Source organism: Numenius arquata, chromosome 6, assembly GCF_964106895.1.
Source record: "Numenius arquata chromosome 6, bNumArq3.hap1.1, whole genome shotgun sequence".
NCBI lineage: Eukaryota > Metazoa > Chordata > Aves > Charadriiformes > Scolopacidae > Numenius > Numenius arquata.
Genome location: NC_133581.1, coordinates 64,255,593 through 64,275,449, shown reverse-complemented (window position 1 = coordinate 64,275,449; position 19,857 = coordinate 64,255,593). Strand labels below are relative to the sequence as shown.

Genomic DNA, 19,857 nt, shown 5'->3' with positions numbered 1-19,857 from the left:
GTCTTTGGCTAATGCATGTTACGATTTCTTGAAATGAATTTAACAAAGAAGAATCAGCCATGGCACACTGAGTTATAAGTGTTGTGTATTAAAAACATGATGCAAAACCTACTGCATTCAACCTGTCCTAGAAAACACCATAGGGATGTATTACAAAAGCTTTACTACTCTCAGGGATGCACTAACTGCAGGAGTCCCCAGAGCTGTTCATTTGCACAAATACAGAGTTATGCCATTCACCGTTATTTCACAATATGAAAGAAAGGACAGTAAGCCAAGTTCTTTTCTCCAGGCTGAAGAGTTACCCAGCTCTCTCAGCCTCTCCTTGTATGACAGATGCTCCAACCCCTCATTCATCTTTGCAGTGTTTTGCTGGTCTTGGTTCATTATGTCCATGTCTGTCTTGTACTGGAAAGCCAGTAACTGGACACAGCACTCCAGATGTGGTGTCAGCAGTGCTAAATGGAGCTCCCTCAGCCTGCTGGCAACATGCTTCCCAATGCAGCCCAGGATGCTGTTGGCTTTCTTGCCACAAGAATGCATTGCTGGCTCATCTTCAGCTTAGTGATCACCAGCACTCTCAGGTCTTTTTTTGCATAGCTGATTTCCCCCATCAATCCCCAGCGTGAACTAGTGCCTGGGGTTATTCTTGCCCCAGCACAGTATGTTGCAGTGCCCTCTGCTGAACTGCGTAAGGTTCCTGTTTAGCCCATTTTCTCCAGACTCTACAGTCCCTCTGAATGGCAGCACAATCAACTGATACATAACCACTCTTCCTGAGTTTGTAACATTTGCAAACTGACTGAGGGTGTACTCTGCCCCACCATTCAGGTCATTAATATAGATATTAAATGTACGGCTCCAGTATCAGTGCTTGGCACACACCACCACCAGCAGTTGACCTCCAGCTGGCCTTCATGCCATTGGTCACAACCATCAAGGCCTGGCAGTTTAACTGGTTTCCAGTCTGCCTCGCTGTCCACTCATCCAGCCTGTACTTCAACAGGTTGTCTGCAATAATGTTATAGGAGATGGTGCCAAAATCCTTATTGAAGTCAAGAGAAACAACATCCAGCACACTCCTCTCATTCAGCAAGCCAGTCATCTTGTCATAGAGGGACATCAGGTTAATGGAGCATAATCTCTCCATTACAAATCCATGCAGACTACTCCCAATCACCTTCCTGTCCATCGCATGTTTGGAAAATGGTTTCCAGGATTCTTTGCTCCATCGCCTTCCCTAGGATGAAGGTGCCAGGCCTATAGTTACCCAGATCCTCCTTCTTACCCTTCCTGAAGGCAGAAAAGAATTCTTTTGTTTCAGTCCTCGTGAATCTCTTCCAATTGCCTTCACCTTTTGAAGATTTATCAACAACAGCCACACAGTGATACCAGTCAGCTCCCTTAGCACACATAGATATAACCCACGTAAGTGCTTGCTTCTGAGATACAGAAACTTTGCTGCATCAGAATATTACAGTACCTCTTCCTCTTTCAAGTTAGCTGGGGCTATGCTTTCTATACAAATATATTGACTTCCTTAACACAAACATGGGAAGACCGAACAGAAAAAACACATGTTGCAATATTAAGAAAATGACTAATGAGTAGTTAAACATCTTATTCTCCATTCTATCTAATGTGCAGGGTGACACTGCAAAAAAACCAGAAGGAGAGCCTGACACACGCAAACCTGAAATTTCTACCAAAATGAAAGTACAACTGGAGTTAGAGTGAGCAAGAGCTGGTTTTTCCTATTCAGTGATGTATGAACATGGCTATACCAATTAAACATTATATATCAATGCCCACAAAGCTTTTCTATTCAACCACAATAGAAGAGCTGGAGTCAAGAGCTCCAATAGCAGTAATAAAAGGATTCTACTGCCACCTATTCTACCAAGTTCTCAGCAAGATGGCAACTTCAGGTTCATTCAATACCAACCACTGCAGTGATTTTGCAGGACATTATCACCACAAAAAGCTAATAAATGGGGGTTCATCTGCTTACCAGGATAGCCTTCCAGACTTTGCCTCACATTGTTCACAGTAGGATAAACCTTCATGGAGGCGGGGGGGGGAAAAGAAACGTAACTTTAATAACACAGCTCTAAATACACAAGCCATCAGTTTTCAAACAAAAATAATCTTAAAGAAAACTTGAGAAAAAAATTTTTTTTCATTTTTCAGAATGAATGAAATTACACTGCAGCTTAAAACTAGTTGTGTGCCAGTAACAAAAAAGTCTTTAATATTTCTATCTCTCTTGCAGAGCTTACCAAAAGACTCAAACAATCCTGCTTTAACCACTTTCCACGCTGGTCAAAATAAGTTCTTCACATTATCTTATGATATTTTAGACTCTTGTCTCAAATATGAGTATGCAGGGGTAATTAGCACGTGGTAGGGGTGTAGTTTGACAATATTTTATCCCCAATTTAACAAGTTCCTGCTACAAACTTATTTGTGTTTGTCCCCTTAACTGTGCTAATAACCTGACCACAATAACAGAGTTAGAAAATAATTTGTTTTAGGTATTAACCACTCAGGGTTCAGTTACATGTCAGTAGCAGAAACAGCTACATCTACAAAACTCAATGGAAGACAAGCTACTGAATGATAATAACTTTGATCAGATTATATATACTCTAAGTGTCATGCAGATTGAAATAACAATACATTTTTATAGTATACCATACACAAGTGTCACTAAGTGGCATCCTAAAACTACATTCATGCCTTCCAAAACTTAAGAGCAAATCAATGACTAAAATTTGAACAAAGAAATAAATGTTAAGTAAAGGTCACTAGCATCTAAAAAGACATACCAAATGAATTGGAACATCACATTTAAGGAGAGTTGTCACACTGCTGCCTGCAGCCACCAGGCTCTCCTGGAACTCTGAGCAAAGCCACTTGGACCCATCAGCTCCCATTGAACCAATGCTTGAGAACTGTCCAACAACAGGCCAGGATTCCTGTGCTGGTATCGACGAAGCATGCTCTTTCAAAAGCTAGTGTGAGAAATTCAAACATTGTTAGACTTCAACAGGCAACGAAAACCTTAATTAGGTGGTTGATATTGCTTCTGATGTAATAAATTCTCTATAATTCACTTCTGACAACATTTATACGAACTATTTCACTTTGCAATAAAAAACATCATCATGGTCACCAAATAAATCCACTGTTCCTTCAAAAGGAGATCAAACATCACAAGTTTTATCCAAAAGCACCAAAACCAACCATTAAATAATGGGTAAAAAGAATGCTAACAGCTCTTCCTAAAAAAAACATGAAACATTAGCTTTAGAAGTCACAATAAATTAAACAGCTAAATCTTTTTATATTTGGTCGTTGTTGGCTATAAAATTCCTCTCACATGCTAAAGCCCCAGCTACAATAGAAGCCCACAGTAAGAGGGGAACAAAGAACAATGGAAGAAAAAATTAAAGTAATCCTTGTAGAGGAGTTCTTTAGCTGTGAATAGAATTTAAAGTCACATTAAAAACAGATGGATATAGGCACATATTAAATTGCATGTAGTGGCTACCTTTCCCCCCCCCCCCCTCTAGAGAAAACACATAACTAAATAGTTTCAGTCATCAGGTCTATCTGCATTGTCACCAAAAATATTAATCTTTTTAATACACAAACATCTCCCACAAGACCATCTTTATCCTTTACAGGCTTTTTCTATTTTGTTATCAGTGTCTTACTAGGCAAAAAAACCATGCAGACAACATGTATCAGAAAGGCCAAGCTCTTCATGGCTTATCTAAATAACCTGCAAGGGTAAATAATGCAGGAGGGGGTGGTGGTAAAAAAAAAAAAAAAAAATCAGAATCTATGTTCCTAATTATTCAGTTGATTAAAAAATTAATAAAAAAAATAATCAAGGTCTTAGAAATGTAGTAGAACAAAACTAAAAGCCTGACTGAATTGATGACAACAGCTAAGTGCAAACTGGTTTTTAATTTGATGGGTTTTTGCCAGGTCATTAGGGAAAAAGGAACTGTAATAATGCTTAACATTTACTTAAATAAAATAAGCCTGTTCCCTACGTGCAGGCAAGTCTGTATCAGCACATCTTGTCTCAGTGAGCGCCTTTGAAAAAGGCAATACTTGGTTCCCAGTCAAAGACGACCAGGTTTTGATAGTGTCACACTTGTTAGAAACACCAACAGCGGACAGGAAGTCATTTGAGTGATGGTGACTTCTCAGATATCTCTAAGCACACAACAATTCAGACCATGGTTATAATGCCCAGGGATATTGTGTGCAAAGTCTACACTGTCATAAGTTGCAAGCTTATGTTATTGCTAACTTAAACCGTAACAACATACTAAAAGATCATAGCTGGAAAAATTGAAAGGAACTAAAGAACGCTCTCTAAAATTATATTTACAGTTAAAAGGATATTAACAAAAAAGGTTACAGTTTTAGTACCTTTCTGAGCCTAAGATGACCCCACTTTTCTTTATCACTACCTTGGTATCGTCCAGGGGTAGAACCAAGCAGATACACTCTACAGAAAGAAAAAACAACACCAAATTATTTGCAGCTATGGAGTGTTTGGGTTTGTAAAGTATTAAGGTATTTAAGTAAAACCTATCAGCAAGGTTAGTCATAAAAGTGCAACCAGAAATATTTAATCTTTCATGTTTAAGATTAAAAATATAAAGAAAAGTGGATTTTCAGCTGTATAATTTATTATTAGCATCCTATATGGCTTTTATGCACCATCAGGCCATTCTATAGCATGGACAGGAACTGCGTCTATTTCTGTGTACAAAAATACAGAAGATAGCTGACGTTAGCAATAAATGCAAATAGCTACTCTTTAGCACTGAACTGGGCATGTCATTTTGAGTAAAGGCGATCTATTGCCACATCCAGATCAGCAGATTCAGGTACAGGATGGCATTTGAGCACCTAGTAGCTCAGACGCGAAGTACAGCTTTTTCAACTGTCTTCCTAATAACTGTTTAGTAACCTGTTTGGAAACAGGACTTTGCCCTGAAAACAGAGAAGAGAGCTGCCTGGAGTCACAACAAACAGATGGTTTAAGAAGCTGTTCCTTGCTCCATCTCATGCCTAGCTTCATCCATGAGTTAACATCCCCTACATATTTTATATGGCAAGGAACCAATCCTTATCCCAACAAGTGTCTCTTCCCTAACCCATGCGTATCAGCTAGGGCTCAGTCAACCTGACTACAAGATACATACTTTAGTTTTTTCCCCCCTCCAATCCTGCAAGACTCCATGTAAAGAAAAAAACACTTTTTTTTTTATTTTATACATTAAACTAGGCAAAGTTTCAGTCTATTTCCATGACAGTTTATGACCTTTCTCAGCTTTTCTTTTCAAAATTTTTTTGCCAGCTTATAAAACCACTTTAAGCAGTCAAGGAGATGCATCCTGTACTTCCACTAAAATATGGTATTTACTTCAGAAAGTGTGTATACAGTAGAATTAAGAATCCTGAATTATTTTAAGTAGTATCAGCAAAGTGATATTAGAGAAGACTGTTTCAAGACGAAGTATATTATTATATTATTGCTTAACATAACATTGCCTACCAGACATGATCCACGCCTGTAATGGGCAAAATCGTATACATACATATATGGATTGAACTTTGTCTTAAAAGCACAGAAGCCTATTCTTAATAAAATCCCCATTACAATAACCTTTGCTTATATGATTCCTTTTACATGAAAAGCCAAGCACAACTCAGTTTTTCCACTGGTAATTTTTTTGGAGCAAATATTTAAGCCAGGCTGACCTAAATGAAACTGTATATCCCTACTACTTATAGCTACCTTCTGTCAAGTTACTACTGATACCCCTTTTTTCATTCCTTTAAAATGCATGTTTATAAAACTAGAAGTTGGTCATTTCAACATAATCTGGCATAAGATAGATTTAAAAAACTGCCTAAAGTTAGACTCATATTTGAACACTTAAGTCTGAAACAAGGTAAGCTTACAAAACAAACCCATGGTCTAGCAGATCCTAACAGCGATGTTTAATTTTTCTGGATAAAAAGCATGCAAGTTACTATAAACATGAAGTAACATATACCTCGTCTCTGATAAATCATGTTCTTGAATCAGATCTGTCCATTCCTTGAGCGCAGGAGAATTGTAAGCCATCAAGTAACTTATTAGGTCAGATTTAAAATTAGTTTCAGATTCACCAGCAGAACCAGTTGTTCCCTGAGGTAGCCTTGGATATAAAGGGCTTATCCATATTCTAAAAACAAAGTGACAAAAACAAGGACACCGCACATTAACACATGGTTTTAATAAGTGATTAAAGCATATCTGAAGGTCCTAAATGAACACTAGACATTTATTGTGATACTAACTATAAAGTGACTTGCCTTTACTTTACAATTACAGAATAGTCAAGTCTTACACTCAGTACCGTAAAACTAATACTTTCAAATGAAAACAACACACACATTTATCCATGCATACATTTACAGCTTTCACCACTGTTAAACAGGGTCAGGCTCAGACTTATGAGAAAGTAGTCCTTTCATCAAGACTTTCTGTTTGACTAGAACACTGCAACACATTCTGCTAAGCTACCGGTTTGTGTAATGATACAGAAAAACACCAGTTAGGATGTCTGAAAGTTCTGCATAGTTTGAAGAGTAGCCCACAATAACTTGCCTCTCCAGAACTTCCATCAGAATAAAATAGGGTGGGCACTACGCAGGGAAATATCTAATATTTCTTTGCAGTCATACATTATTGTACCCATGGAAACCAAAGGTTCTGCATTATCAACTTTACGACGTGTTTGTAATTCAGAAGTCTATAAAACAGAGAAGCCAGTGAGCCATCATATTGGTGATACTGCATATTATTGCAGCGTGCAAAAGCTAAAAAGAAAAATGTTTTTCATGTTTGACAAGTAGAGCAGCTTGTTAAGCATCCCAAATACATATTTGCATGCCTTCTTGGCTTTCTGAAAAGCTAATTGCCAAAAGATACTAAAGCCATCTCCCAGTAAAAGATTTAAAGGCAAAAAAATACCAGTGGTTATATTTTTGCCACTCAAAAACCCTTAGGAGAGCTTGCTTTAGACAAGTGGAAAGCCTCAAAACCTTGCCATATTTAACGGCAGTAAAACAGATGTCAAGGTGACAGTAACTTCTGAAAAACCATTTTCAGTTAGTATGATGAAGAAATCTTTTGGAGATCTAACTAAAAAATGTTTCCATAAAAATAGTCAAGAAAACAAAAGGTTGAGAGGCCTTATATGAACACGTCACTTCATTTTGTTTAGGGCACAAAAAATAGGACTATGTCCCAAGCTGTCCATTAAAGTTTAAAAATGTCTACGAAAAAAATAATAATAATTAAAAAAACACAACAAAAAAAAACAGGAAGAAAATTCCTTCCAAGGAAAGGATACTGGGTCTTCTACTATATTAAGGAACCAATGGTGCCCAGCATTTATCAGGTTACATTCTAGACACAGTCACAGCAGAAACAGAACATTTGTACATTTGCATTATTCTTGTGGTATTGAGATAACTTTCAAATAGCTGCTTCAGACTTGTATAAAGAGTACTTTATAGCTAGGCAGTTTTTTTTTTTTCCATAATGAGACAGCATGGCATAATAAATGATCTTAAATCAGTCAGACTGAGTTTAAGGTAACAGCCAGCTCAGGACAGAATTTTGTTTACAGTAGAAGGCAAGTAGAGTTCAGATTTAGACAGTTACCACCATTGTAGGTTTAATTTTTTTTGCAGGATAGCTCTATCTTAGGAGCTTAAGACTTGTAGCACTGGATCATCTGACCTAGTATCCTGTCTCCAGCAGTAGCACATACCTAAAATAAGCATATGCCTGCTAGATATTGTTGCTTACCCTTGAGTTTTCTGGTGCCAGTCTTCAGCAATAAGATTGGATGTATGTATCACAACTCGAAGACCTTCTTCATATAACAACAACATCATTTTCCTTAAAAAAAAAAAAAAAAAGGAAAGATATACAACATTTCATCTGTTTCACGTACACTGAGAGTAGGATATAAATTAACAATTCATTAAAATGCTCCAAGATAATTATTTTCAAAGTTAGACTTCGATCCATGCACATTCCAGACTTGCATGACCGTCACTAGACTATTCCCACATATTTTGTCAGCAGCATCATACAATACGTTCCAGAGAACAGCTTAACATCTCATTCAACTGATTTCCCAAATCAAAAACAAATACTTGCAGAATGCTTTCTATATTTGCTATGTTCTTCAGATACTTATTCCTTTGTAGACAGTTAAAAAAAAATAAAAATTAAGGACCACTAAAAGGCCTTTGCTTATAGCTGAATTTATTAAAACTTAAACTGCTTAAGTGAAAATAAGCTAAACCTTTAAAAATTATCAATTTGAAAAACAACCTCAATTCCTTCTATACCCCTCACTAAATCCAGGAGAGAAGCAAGAGTCATTTTTAAAATGCTGATTTCTTTCCTTTACTTGCATGTTTTTCTCCAAACAAGCAGTGAAGTCAGTATGCTTTCTACCAGAAACACAGATGTACCTTAAGTGGACGCTTCTGATCAATCTTATAACATCCTATTTTATAAGACGAGTTATACAAAAGGATTGATTAAAAAATACTGCATTGCTCTGAAACTCAAGATCTTCGCTATAAGACATAAGATTAAATCTGTTCTTATCTGTAGGTTGTGATTTACAAAATTCCCTATGTGACACTTCTATAATATCACATTATTTTCTTTTAAAAGACTCCAAAATTCAGTACTTGTTTCCACATCATGCATGTTAACTGCAAAAACGGAGCAGTAAAACAGTGTTGTGTCCAACCTGCCCATGACTGATCAAGTCAGCATTACAGTTTTGGTATTAAAGCATGAGTTAAGAGCCACAACCTAACCTCAATCACCTGTCTCGCACATCTCATATCTACCTAATAGCTGATTTGTTCCCTTGAACTAGAACAATCCTATCATCTGTAAATACAAAATAACTAAGAATTTTTTTCTTTAAGACTCAGCAGTTTCTACGATACCCAGTTTCATGGCTCTAAAATAACTTGCCGATAAATGAAACAGATACACATAGAACATGAAAGATATTACTTTTAAATTTCATGACTATACATTAGGCCTTCAGAATTATGTTTTCACAAACAGTAATAATCTATCTTCCTATCCCATAAATACTTTAAGACACAATATACTAGTGACTAGTCCAATTACATTAACTGCATATACCAACTCTGTGGTCATCTTTAGAAGTAAGAGCTCTCTGGTTCATAGCTGTTACTTACGTATGGTGAGTTCCAAATGCAATATCCAGTTTAGCCTATAAAATTAAAAAGTTGATAATTAAAAATTCCTATTGTGCATTCCTATATGCAAGAATGTTAATGAAGCAGGAGCTCTCCTCCTTTTTGTTTCATTTCACTGCTCTCTAGTGGACAGATCACAAAATACATTATTTTTCCCCTTCAACACCTTCAAATGTACTCTCTAGAAGTTCTGACTTTAAATGGCAATGCAACTCTGTTGGAACTGCTCCAGCAGAATTTCTAGTCTCTTACCAGAAATATTTTCAGAACCAGGTAGCCGTTCTGTGCGAATCTCTTGTAGTGGACAGTCTACCATAATCACAGAAGACCAGGAACATAGTTACTATGTTCCTATAGTCCTGGTAAGTATATTCCTTAGAGCCTAACAATAAATTCTTGACTTCCCACATAACGTGTGCCTCTCCATCTATAACGAGATGGAGTGCAACAGATGGCTTAATTTCAGCCAGAGGATGATACAAATGTTAATTACCTGACAAAAGCTAATGTTCTCATAAGGACGTGCTTGTGCAATCAGTTCAGCTTTGGATTCTCTCTTTTCACCATGAACTATCAACAATGGCTTCTTCCTTAAATAAAAAAGATTACTATTAAAACATCAAGTGAATTAGTCATCAGTCTAAACCACTCCATCATGTATCTATGACTTCTGGACCAGTAAATTGTATGGTAAAAGGCTTCTTGTTCCATATTTATAGGTCATCTACTGCATTGTTGTCATAGTCCACAATGGGATCTCTTAAGTCTTAATAAAAATCAGAAACCCGCCATACCAAACTATGACCATTTAAGAGTCTCGAAAAGAGTCAAGAAATCAATAGAGAACTACAACTGGAATATGTGTGTACAAGGCATAAGTGTATAAGACTCCACACATACACAATTGGTAACAATGATTTGCAACTGCAAACCAGTGTTTGATTCCGTTACAACAGCAACTCGCATGAACAGAATGATTTGGAAACTGTAATTTCATCGTCATAAAATAAACGTACCTGAATTCCTGCGGATACTGTCTTACAAGCCATCCCACATCTATACAGTAGTTAAACTTGTACATAAGAAAAAGAAAACAGACTCATTAAAAAGTAGAGTTTGTCAAAACAAGGAACTACAAGAAAGCTTTCTACGTATAGTCATTGCTCAGTACCACTTATATCATACAGAGCATGTTTTAAAAACAGGTGTATTTTTGAATTTCACATGCCTTCTTTCATATCTCTTAACAATTCAGGAATGAATTTAAGTTATTCAAAAGCATGTATTAGTGTTCATAAAATTCAACATTCTTAAAAAAAGAATCACAATGTAAAAACTTCGGTCAAGAACCATCTCTCTGCCACATGTTTATACCATGAATGACAGCAAAAGCTTCTACGCAATAGAAAAAGATACCACTCCTAAATTGCAAGGCTTTTTTCTTTCAAGAAAATCATTTATATGCACATAAATACACATTTTTCAGTTACCCATTCTCCCAAAACAGGAGAAAGCAGTCTTATAATTGTCTGAATTCTAAGCAGAACATGGAATGATTTTTATATTTAAATGAATTGTTGTACAGTTGAAACCATTTAGAGTTCCCTCTGCATTTTAACAGAGTTCCCTGCTAACATCAGCTACATGACACAAACATGGATTATCAAGTTTAAGGTTAATAAAGTGAAATAAGCAAGTGAAATTAATTTCAAACAAGAAACTCACCTGGGCAGAAGATATGAGAGTCCCAAAAAGAGGAGACAAAATATCTATTAAAAACATTAAAGCATAATTGAGTAAAAAACCATTCCAGTAAACATTTCACATCTTGAACAGTTTGGTAACTACCGCAAGTGCCAGATTGTTCACAGACTTGGTGTAACTGAGACATTCACAATAAAGTTTACTGTTCAAACATTCAAGTGACTGATTTCCCTATGGAACCCTTATGGTCTTATGTTTATAAGAAGCATTAATCCTCTCAAAGCACAAAACAAACTTTAAAAACTCATTAGGAGAAAGACCAAGATCATCTGGAGAAAAGGATATCAAACTACTCTCTCCCCTGTAGAGAGCGCTTGAAGAACTGAAGCAGGGTAGAAGTAACAAGGGCATAGTTCATGCTTAAAGACTTATCTGTTGCAGACTGATTGTAGGATATAGGTATCAGGTTCATTCATGGTAAATCCGACTGAGCATTTATAACCTCCATAACTGAAGTAGAGCAGCAACTTGAAAACATCCTACAGATACCTTCTAAGATAGACAAAATATTTAATGCCTTATCTCTACAGAAATCTGGTTTTGCAGGTTAAACAAATAAAAAACTTCAGTCCCGTCACCAGCTCAACTAATCACCTAGCAGGACAATTACTTTTGGCAAGCCAAAAGCCACAATGAATTCACAAAGCAGACAGAAGACATACAGAAGTAAAGCAATTGAGGTCTCTAACACCAGACTACCATCAATAATCAATTCTCATAGGGTGCACTTGAGGCTGAGGAAAAGTTAGAATCTAATTGAATAGGTCTTCAGTCATTTGTTCTCCTTCAAAGAACTACCTCATTTTACTATATTTCTGTGCATAAGTCTCCTATTAGTGCTTGTTTCTGATTCTGTCTTGTAATGTACAAGATTTCATTTCTGAATGAGCTAATGTTTACAGACAGAGCTGTTCCCCCTTACATCAAACTACAGCTACACAGCATTCCTACAGCATCAGTAATGTACACCAAAGACTTCACTGCATCTTGACTTACATTCACTTCTAACTAAATTGAAACGGGCCCATGAATCCCAGCCATAGAATTTCAGATACACTACATGTACTGCCTCACGTAACAGTGCATTACTAGGGCCAAACTGCTCAGCAGCATGAAGACAAGTGCTAACAACTACTCAGGGAGCATGGTTAGGCACTTAAGTATCCCTTTAAGAGCCAGAAAGGCAAGCTGTTTTCCCTAGATTAACCGACAAGGAAAGCAACAGTAAGCAGCACCACATGATTTACCTTGGCTAAACAAACATTAGATTTGTGCAGCCTAATTCAGAAGTTAAAACAGAATCAGTATCAGCAAATTAATGCTTTATACACTGTAATTGTAAAAGAAAGCCTCAAAGATAACAGAATCAATTCCTACAACTTGCACATTTAGAATTTGAAACCTCAGCTACACCAAGGAATATAAATATTTAAAAATACCCACAAACTAAAAATAAGCATTGTTGCAAACAAGTCTCCCAAAAGCCCACTTCAGTAGAAGCTACTTGTTCACCTTTGATGTGCAGGGCTCCAGAATTATAGCTGTGTTCAATTCCTTTGACTTTAGTGAGAAAAAACCTGAAAGGGTTTCCTCCATTCAACAAATCCCACGTATCTTGGGCTTCACTGGGCATTTCATCATATTCCTCTGCTTTCTGCTCCTCTGGGAGTTCATCTTTGCAAGGATCCAGAGGATGTTCTTTGGGTGCACCACACTTTTCTTCTTTCACTGTTTCTTTATGGGCATGCTTTTCCTCATCTTCAGCCTCTTCATCACTACTAGAAAGACACCAGCCTGAGCCTTCTTGGCTAGTTCTCTGTTTTTCTGCTGGAGGTACTTCTGTAGAAATTTTGTTGTCACTGAGCTTCAGGGGAGAAGCTTTTCTCTTATGAGCAGCTTTCCTAGCTTCAGAGCACGGATATTGTGGCCCACTCGTTCTGCCACGTGTAGCATCCAGTAGTGAAGATGTAGATGGCTTTTCGCTGTCAGAATTTTCCTCAGTACTTTCATCACTGCTAGATACTGTCCATTTTCCATGTGCTCCTTCCTGAAGCATGTTTCTAGGGATTAAAAAACAAAACACAAAACAAGAATTGTGCATTTTTGCTATGCTCAAGTCTGTTTTCCTTCCTAGTTTCTCATTTACTTATTACTAGGGAGCTTTGCTTTTTGTATTTGGCAAAATCCCCATGCGACTTCTGACTGGGGAAAGTGTCCTCGTGCACAAAGACTATTTGTTTCTCTGCCCAGGAAACAAAGAAACACGTGCAACGGGAGCAACCATCAAGTAGGAAGCAGCTGAGGTGCAAAACCGCACACGGAAAACTGGCTACAACGAGGGCACGTAAGAGAAAGCATTTCAAACGTGAAGAGAGTAATTTGCATCATACAGCTGTTTCTCATACCGACCCTAAGGCCTAGGGGGCTAGCGCTCTCTGCTGAGGAGACACGGGAGCACGGAGCCGAGCCGCGGCCGTTCTTCCCGGCTGCCTCTGCGAGACCACAGCCCCCCTCTGCCGCCTCCCGGCGACACCCTCAGCCAAAGGCGGCAGGAAGCCCTCCCGCCGCCGCCTCGACCGACGGGGTCCGTACAGATGGGACCGCTGCTCCCACCACCTTCCCCGCCGCCCCGCGGGGAGGGCGGGGCCTGCGGCCGGGGCGGGGCCAGCGGCGGCGCGCGGCAGCCACCACCATCCCCTCAGCCAGCGGCGGCTGAGGGGGCGCGAGCCAGGACTCTAACGGCCGCCGCCGCCCGCGCCGGGACCTCGCGAGCCCCGCCGCTTACCCTTAGCCGCCAGCACCTGCCGCGTCCCGCTCCGGGGCCGGACAACGTCTTACCTTCAGGCCCCACCGCCCAAGCAGCGCGCCCGCAGCCGGAGGTGAAGAGAAGGCCGTAGAGCCCGCCTACCCCCCGCGCAGCCCCGCCTCCTCCCCTCGAGCCAATGGCGCGCGCCTGGTTTTAGCCAATCGGCACCTGCGCTGCGCGAGCCGCACAACAGCCAGTAGCGGCGCTCGCGCTTGTGGGGCGCCGATCCCGCCTCAGCGGGCTGAGGCTGGGGGCCTCAAGGGCTGGTGGGTCGTTCCCATGGGTGTCCGGTGGTCCCTGAAGGGCTTCTCTGACCCCAGGGGCACACGGGCGTGGAGGGGGTTGTGAGGTATCTCTGGCGCCTCGGTCAAAGTTGCTAAACAGGCAAAGGAGTCACGTCTTAGTAACCGGATTTAATCTAATAAGTCATTAATTATTTGGCCTTAGTATTTGTTGAGGGCAGGTGCAGTATTTGCATAATCGTTTATTCAGCCCGATGTTAATTACTGTGTCTGAAGTGCCCTGCTAATGAGATAACCGCATGACGACTTTGAGAATGGAGTGGGAGGAAAACAGGTGTAAAATTAATCAAAGTAAGAGCACAGAGCAGGCTTTGATGTGGTTTATCTACCAAAATGAACTGTCTTAGCATTTGGTTCTCATTACTCTAATTTATTACAGGCTTGTTAACTGCAGTTAACAAATAACGTGTCTTCTGTCAGCATGCAATAAAATTGGCAAGCTACACCTAGAAAGCCGTTAATGAAATTTCAACTTGTTTGTGTAATTTTATTAGTAGTTTTCTGCAGAGTTGCATGTAATGCTTCTTCCTGAAACAATCTGTGGATGTACTCTTCAGTGCTACGAGATTAAATGTTTTATTATTAATCCCTGCTGAAGGTCTTTTGTGGGAAAAGCTGTTAGGAAACTTGCAGGGGTTTTTAATGTTATGTGCATAATCTCTTGTCTAAGTATAGACTACGGAAACAGTATTTGTTTTCTAAAAATACTTCAGGAAATTTGATGGCTTCTGCCTATGCTTGCGTTCCAGTCTCTCCTCATAGTTCCTGTCTATATAGTGACTTTACTGAGACAATTAAAGATGGATTTTTCAAGAAAAAAAATTCAAGATCTTTCAGAAACAAATTTAATATAATTTGATTTCTCGAAGTCTTTACCATACATTCTAAGTTTGCAAAAAGCCTTTTCGCAGTAAGCACGTAAAATGTAGAAATAGAAAAACTTTAACTTTGCAAGAATTTAAAGTTAAATGGACTCAGTCCATTTTCAGCTACTGTAACAGAGTCAGTGAATAGAGTTCTGACAGAGATGTGACTAATTTTCATTAGTTTTTTTTTTGTAAATAGCATAGATTATTTGGCAAGTGCCTAGTTTATTCTTCCCATAACAATTATTCAAAGTAAAAAATACTAGGTCAGGTTTATTGTTTTTTAATGCAAATCACTTTCTTTCTCTAGGTTTTCGAAGTGTGATGAAGATAAAGGCTATTTAAGCAGAGAGGGCTTTAAAGTTGCTGTAGCAATGTTGTTTGATTTTAAACCCTCAAAGGTATATATTTTTTCATTTATATTCTGAAGATCTAGCTTATATAGATGTCTCACTATTGAAACTCTGTGTACTGACTGGTCTGCACTAATTGGAGTGGATTACTCTAGGTTTGGTAAACAGAAACGCCTACAGATTCTTGAAGTAATTTTCGTGTCTGGGGGTATTTATTTCAAAAGAAAATAACCAAACCCCTACCTCTGCTGCTGCAGACTGTGATGAGCAAAAGGTTGCATTGTATTTCACAAGTGACTTGCTGAGCTTGGTGCTGATAATTTATTGGGTTTTGTTAGTGGTACGTTCCATTTCTTTACTCAGTGGTTTCAGTAGATATGAAACTACTGCATGTCCTAATAATAAACGTGTTCTCAAAAATATACCTAGTAACAGTTGGGTATTTTAATCTTGACTTCTCTAATACAAATCCATAGCTGTATGAAAATCTTAACAAAAGAAAGGTTTACTGAGAGAAATCACGTGTTGCACACTCACAGGAAGACACAGAATAAATTGCATGGCTCAATGTAATTCTGTAAGTTGCGCTTCTACTCTAGTATTGCAAGTGATCTAAAAAGAGATCACATGCAAGATTTCAAAATAAATGCATGTATGTTTCAGGAGTTTGTCTTTCTCATGGCAGGTCAATACAAGCTTGACCAATATGTTATGAAGTCTATTTAGCATAGAAATTACAAGCTTTTCTTCTCCAGTTTGAGAAATCTTCCCCAAGGACCACTTGTGACTATTTTTTTTAATTTTTTTTTTACTTTTATATGTTTTTTAGGCAAATAGTCTTAACAAGGTCATAAACAAAATTTTGTCTATGATAATTTAAAGTAAAAACCACAGAAATATTTTACTAAACTGAAAGTAGTCATCTCTGCTATGTTTCAGCTGTGGGTAGACATTTTCTCAATGAGCTACAGCCAGATCTAAAAATAATTTCTACTTCTAAAATGACTCTTGAACTGCTGAATTATGAATCTGAAAACGCTTAGCTGCCTCTTAGCTATCTTCTCCTCTCAGTTTTTACTGTGATGTAAAACTTAGCTGTTCTGTTAAATTCCCTGAATGTTTTTTCCAGTAGGAGTACTCAAAACATGCTTAAGGCATTCAAACAAGCACAGGTTCTGTGCATAAGTCACTGATGGCTCCCGCTTGGGAAGAGAATAGAATTGGAGGGCTCCCGGCAAGAAAGGAGGTGCAGGTTTAGTTATTTCTTCCTGAAAAGGTGCCAAGTCACACCTGCTGTGTCTCCAGGCAGTGCCGTGACCACCTGGCTGTAGACCATTTTGTCTGTGCAGCTGCACAAAAATTAATTAAAAACGTTTGTTCCAGGAATGATTCTGTCGCCTGGTGGTTTTGCTGCCCCCTTAAGGAGGGCCCAGCTCCCGCAACTGTTGCTCTTTACCCAATGACTGCTCATTGTGAAGTGCTAAAAGATCCCTGGCTAGACAGATACTTTTCTATGTGGCTTTTGCTAACATGCATTAACTGTGGTTTATGGCATAACCATGCCTTTTGCTTTTGCTGATGGCTAGGCCTTGTCAGTATTCGTTTTGGCATTTTGGTAGTTTTTAGTCTAGTTCTGAGAAACGCAATTTTTTATGTGCACCAGGTAGAAACCAAACGCGGAAGTTACAATCCTAAAAGTTAATTGTTAGGATCCAGTTCTTGAGCATGTTATTGTGCATTTCACTTTGTTGTCAAAATGATTAAAATCAGAGACAATAGTAACAGTCCTTGTATTTCTTTGGAAGTCACTGAGAACAGCCCTGGCAAGGAGAGTACTTTCTAGAGCTTTTCCAAGAAACAGGGAATGGTGTGCACACGTTACTTCTTAAAAAGTGAAACTGTTTCCTCAACTACACTACATACTGACAGAAATTTTTTAGTAGAAATGGCAATTATTTAGCATCATCAACTGCAACCAAGAAACTGCATTTTTACTAAATTGTTGCTGCATCTTTTTTTTTTTTTGGTCATGTTTTCATTTATTCTGTAAATTGAAAGTAATACTAACTTTATCCACTAGATGTCATTAACGAACTCTTTACTGGAGAAGGTGGGACCTAAGACTGAATTGCATTCCTACTCGCTTTTTGAAAATAATTTGTTATAACAATTCTATATTATTTTTTATAAAATATTATTTTTGCGTGGTTATTCATAGTTCTTACTACAGTTTAAAATTTAACCTTCTGAGACAAGTAATTAGGAAAACATGAAAATAGAGATTAACCTGATGGCTGTTGGACAACTGTTGATCAGTTGTTGGACTGATACTGTAAGTATGTTTGATATATTTATTAGCATATAAAAATCATAATTTCTGGGAACTAGCAACATTGTGAGAACCATGTTTGTGGCTTTTTCCTTTGGAAGTTTGGTTCACTGATCCTCTTTTCCCCAAAATTATTTGAACTGATCTAAAATGCTCTCATATTTCAACAGTCATCGAGCTAGCTAACTGCACCTAATTCAGGTGTTGTGTTTCAAATGGAAAGGGTCCTGCAGAAATAGTAGCCGTGAAAATACATCATTTCCCCAGCTGAAGTTTCATTCCTGGTATTGTTATATTTAGACTTAACTAAAAGCACTCCCTACTCTATGCCTGGGAGGCCAGGCCCACAGAAATGTCCGGTGTTTTTACATGACCCAAGTCCCTGCCTTCACATCAGGACACCGGTAGGTCGGCGTCTGCTGCTGAACAAGATGCCAACAGCAGGGCAGTCTGAGCTCAGGGCTGCCTACAACTTCCAGCTGCTCTTTTGGCACATCTTATCAGAGCTTTCTAAAAAGGATTCCCTAGTCTATTTGCATGCCTGACACAGTCGATGTGAAAGGTGTTGCAGGGCAAATGGAACATATAGTCTTAGGTTAATTGGCCGTGGCATGTTTGGCTTGTCCGTTCTCCAGAATGGAGTATGCTTAGGTTGCACTAGAAGCTGCTAATGTGTTGTCTCCTCCCATGTGAGTTGTGTCAGTGCTGCAACTATGTGCAGTCTTGTATTCTAATAAAACAGATGTGGGGGTTTGGACTCATGAGCAGTCAGTCATGCCAAAAAGCAATATAAATATTATATAAATATAGAAAGTGGACCTGTGCTTTCTTGGATGTACACTCCTGTGCTGTTCCTTACATTGTTCAAAGATCTTTTCCAGTGATTTCTTGGTCACCTCCTAATTCAGTTCTGAAAAGTAATTTTCTTTCGTTTTCATCATGTCATTTAGCTTTTTACTTTTTGAATCTTGGTAACACACTAATCTTAGTGAGTGTTAGTGAATCTTGGCAACACACTTAATCAACATGTAAGTGGCAGTCTTGTGATCATATCAGATAAAATTGTGAGGTAAGATCCTATCGAAAGACAGTAAAGGAGATATGTAATATATAAAATGAGACAGTAGTGGATTGATTTCAGGGTAGTTGTGGAAGCTGGATGATGCAAACATCTTTTTAAAATTTCCTTTTAATTTTTTTTTAATTCTGTACCTTTTTTAAAAGTTTTTATTTTAAACAGATTTAGCAAATGAATTTTAATCAAACTAGATTTCAGGAAATAGCTGGTCTTCTATGGGAAGTCTTCTCAAAGTGGCATTTTTTAATAACAGTATGTAGATTAGTGATAGAGAAAGGTAATTAGTAATTTTTAGTATTCAGGTTGGTAATGTTTTTTGATACTGTTCCACTGTTTACTTGGGCAAATACTGGAATCTTACATCACAGTTCAATAAATATCTCTTTCTCTAACACCTTCCCATTTCTATAGTTTTGCTTGGTTTTTTTTCTTGTCCTTGACCTTATCAGTTATGCCCATACATCTGTTTGTGGGGTCATGTGGCAAGTCTTATTGGAGAAATGATTCCTGTAAAAAATGAAGTGGCCAAAAAATGTAGTTGCTTTTATCAATAAGTTCCCTCATCCCTTTTGCCACATGGCCCCACAAGTATTTGTATTGATACATCTGAAAGGTGTTGCGGAGGCTGGTTCTGTTTATTCTAGCATTGATGCCAAAACCCATGTTTACTAAACCACACCCTTACTTGTAAATCTTTCATTTAGGCAACAAATACAGAATAAAGATTTTAGTCAGATATTTTTTTTTTCAAGAGAACAACCACATATGAATGCCTGAATGAAAAATAGTGAACTAATATATAAAGATAGATTATGGATTTGTTAATACCTAATTGGCTTGCATATATTTTTATGATGACGTTTTTGTGTGTTGAGATATCCTTACAGCCTGTTCTAGTAGCACATAAATTGTCAAGTCGCAAGATCAATGAATAGGCGGCACTCTATTATAGGAGTCATTCTATAAAAGGAAAATTGTATAGTACAATTTTCTGGGCTCGTACGTTACTCTGAA

The 19,857-nt window shown here is 38.2% G+C and overlaps 1 protein-coding gene across 1 annotated transcript in view; it reads right to left on the bottom strand.

Annotated features, from left to right (window-relative positions):
* TDP1 (tyrosyl-DNA phosphodiesterase 1) overlaps positions 1–14,011 on the bottom strand; it is a 45,784-nt gene extending 31,773 nt beyond the window's left edge. The window contains exons 1-11 of the mRNA XM_074149175.1: positions 13,948–14,011; positions 12,622–13,169; positions 11,071–11,114; positions 10,362–10,417; positions 9,839–9,935; positions 9,325–9,359; positions 7,895–7,987; positions 6,090–6,260; positions 4,450–4,528; positions 2,829–3,014; positions 2,012–2,060 (exon numbers count right to left, since the gene is read on the bottom strand). Of these exons, the coding sequence (XP_074005276.1) occupies positions 2,012–2,060; positions 2,829–3,014; positions 4,450–4,528; positions 6,090–6,260; positions 7,895–7,987; positions 9,325–9,359; positions 9,839–9,935; positions 10,362–10,417; positions 11,071–11,114; positions 12,622–13,165 (1,354 nt within the window). The 5' untranslated portion in view covers positions 13,166–13,169; positions 13,948–14,011. The remainder of the gene's footprint in view (positions 1–2,011; positions 2,061–2,828; positions 3,015–4,449; positions 4,529–6,089; positions 6,261–7,894; positions 7,988–9,324; positions 9,360–9,838; positions 9,936–10,361; positions 10,418–11,070; positions 11,115–12,621; positions 13,170–13,947) is intronic.
* Between the last annotated feature and the right edge of the window lie 5,846 nt (positions 14,012–19,857).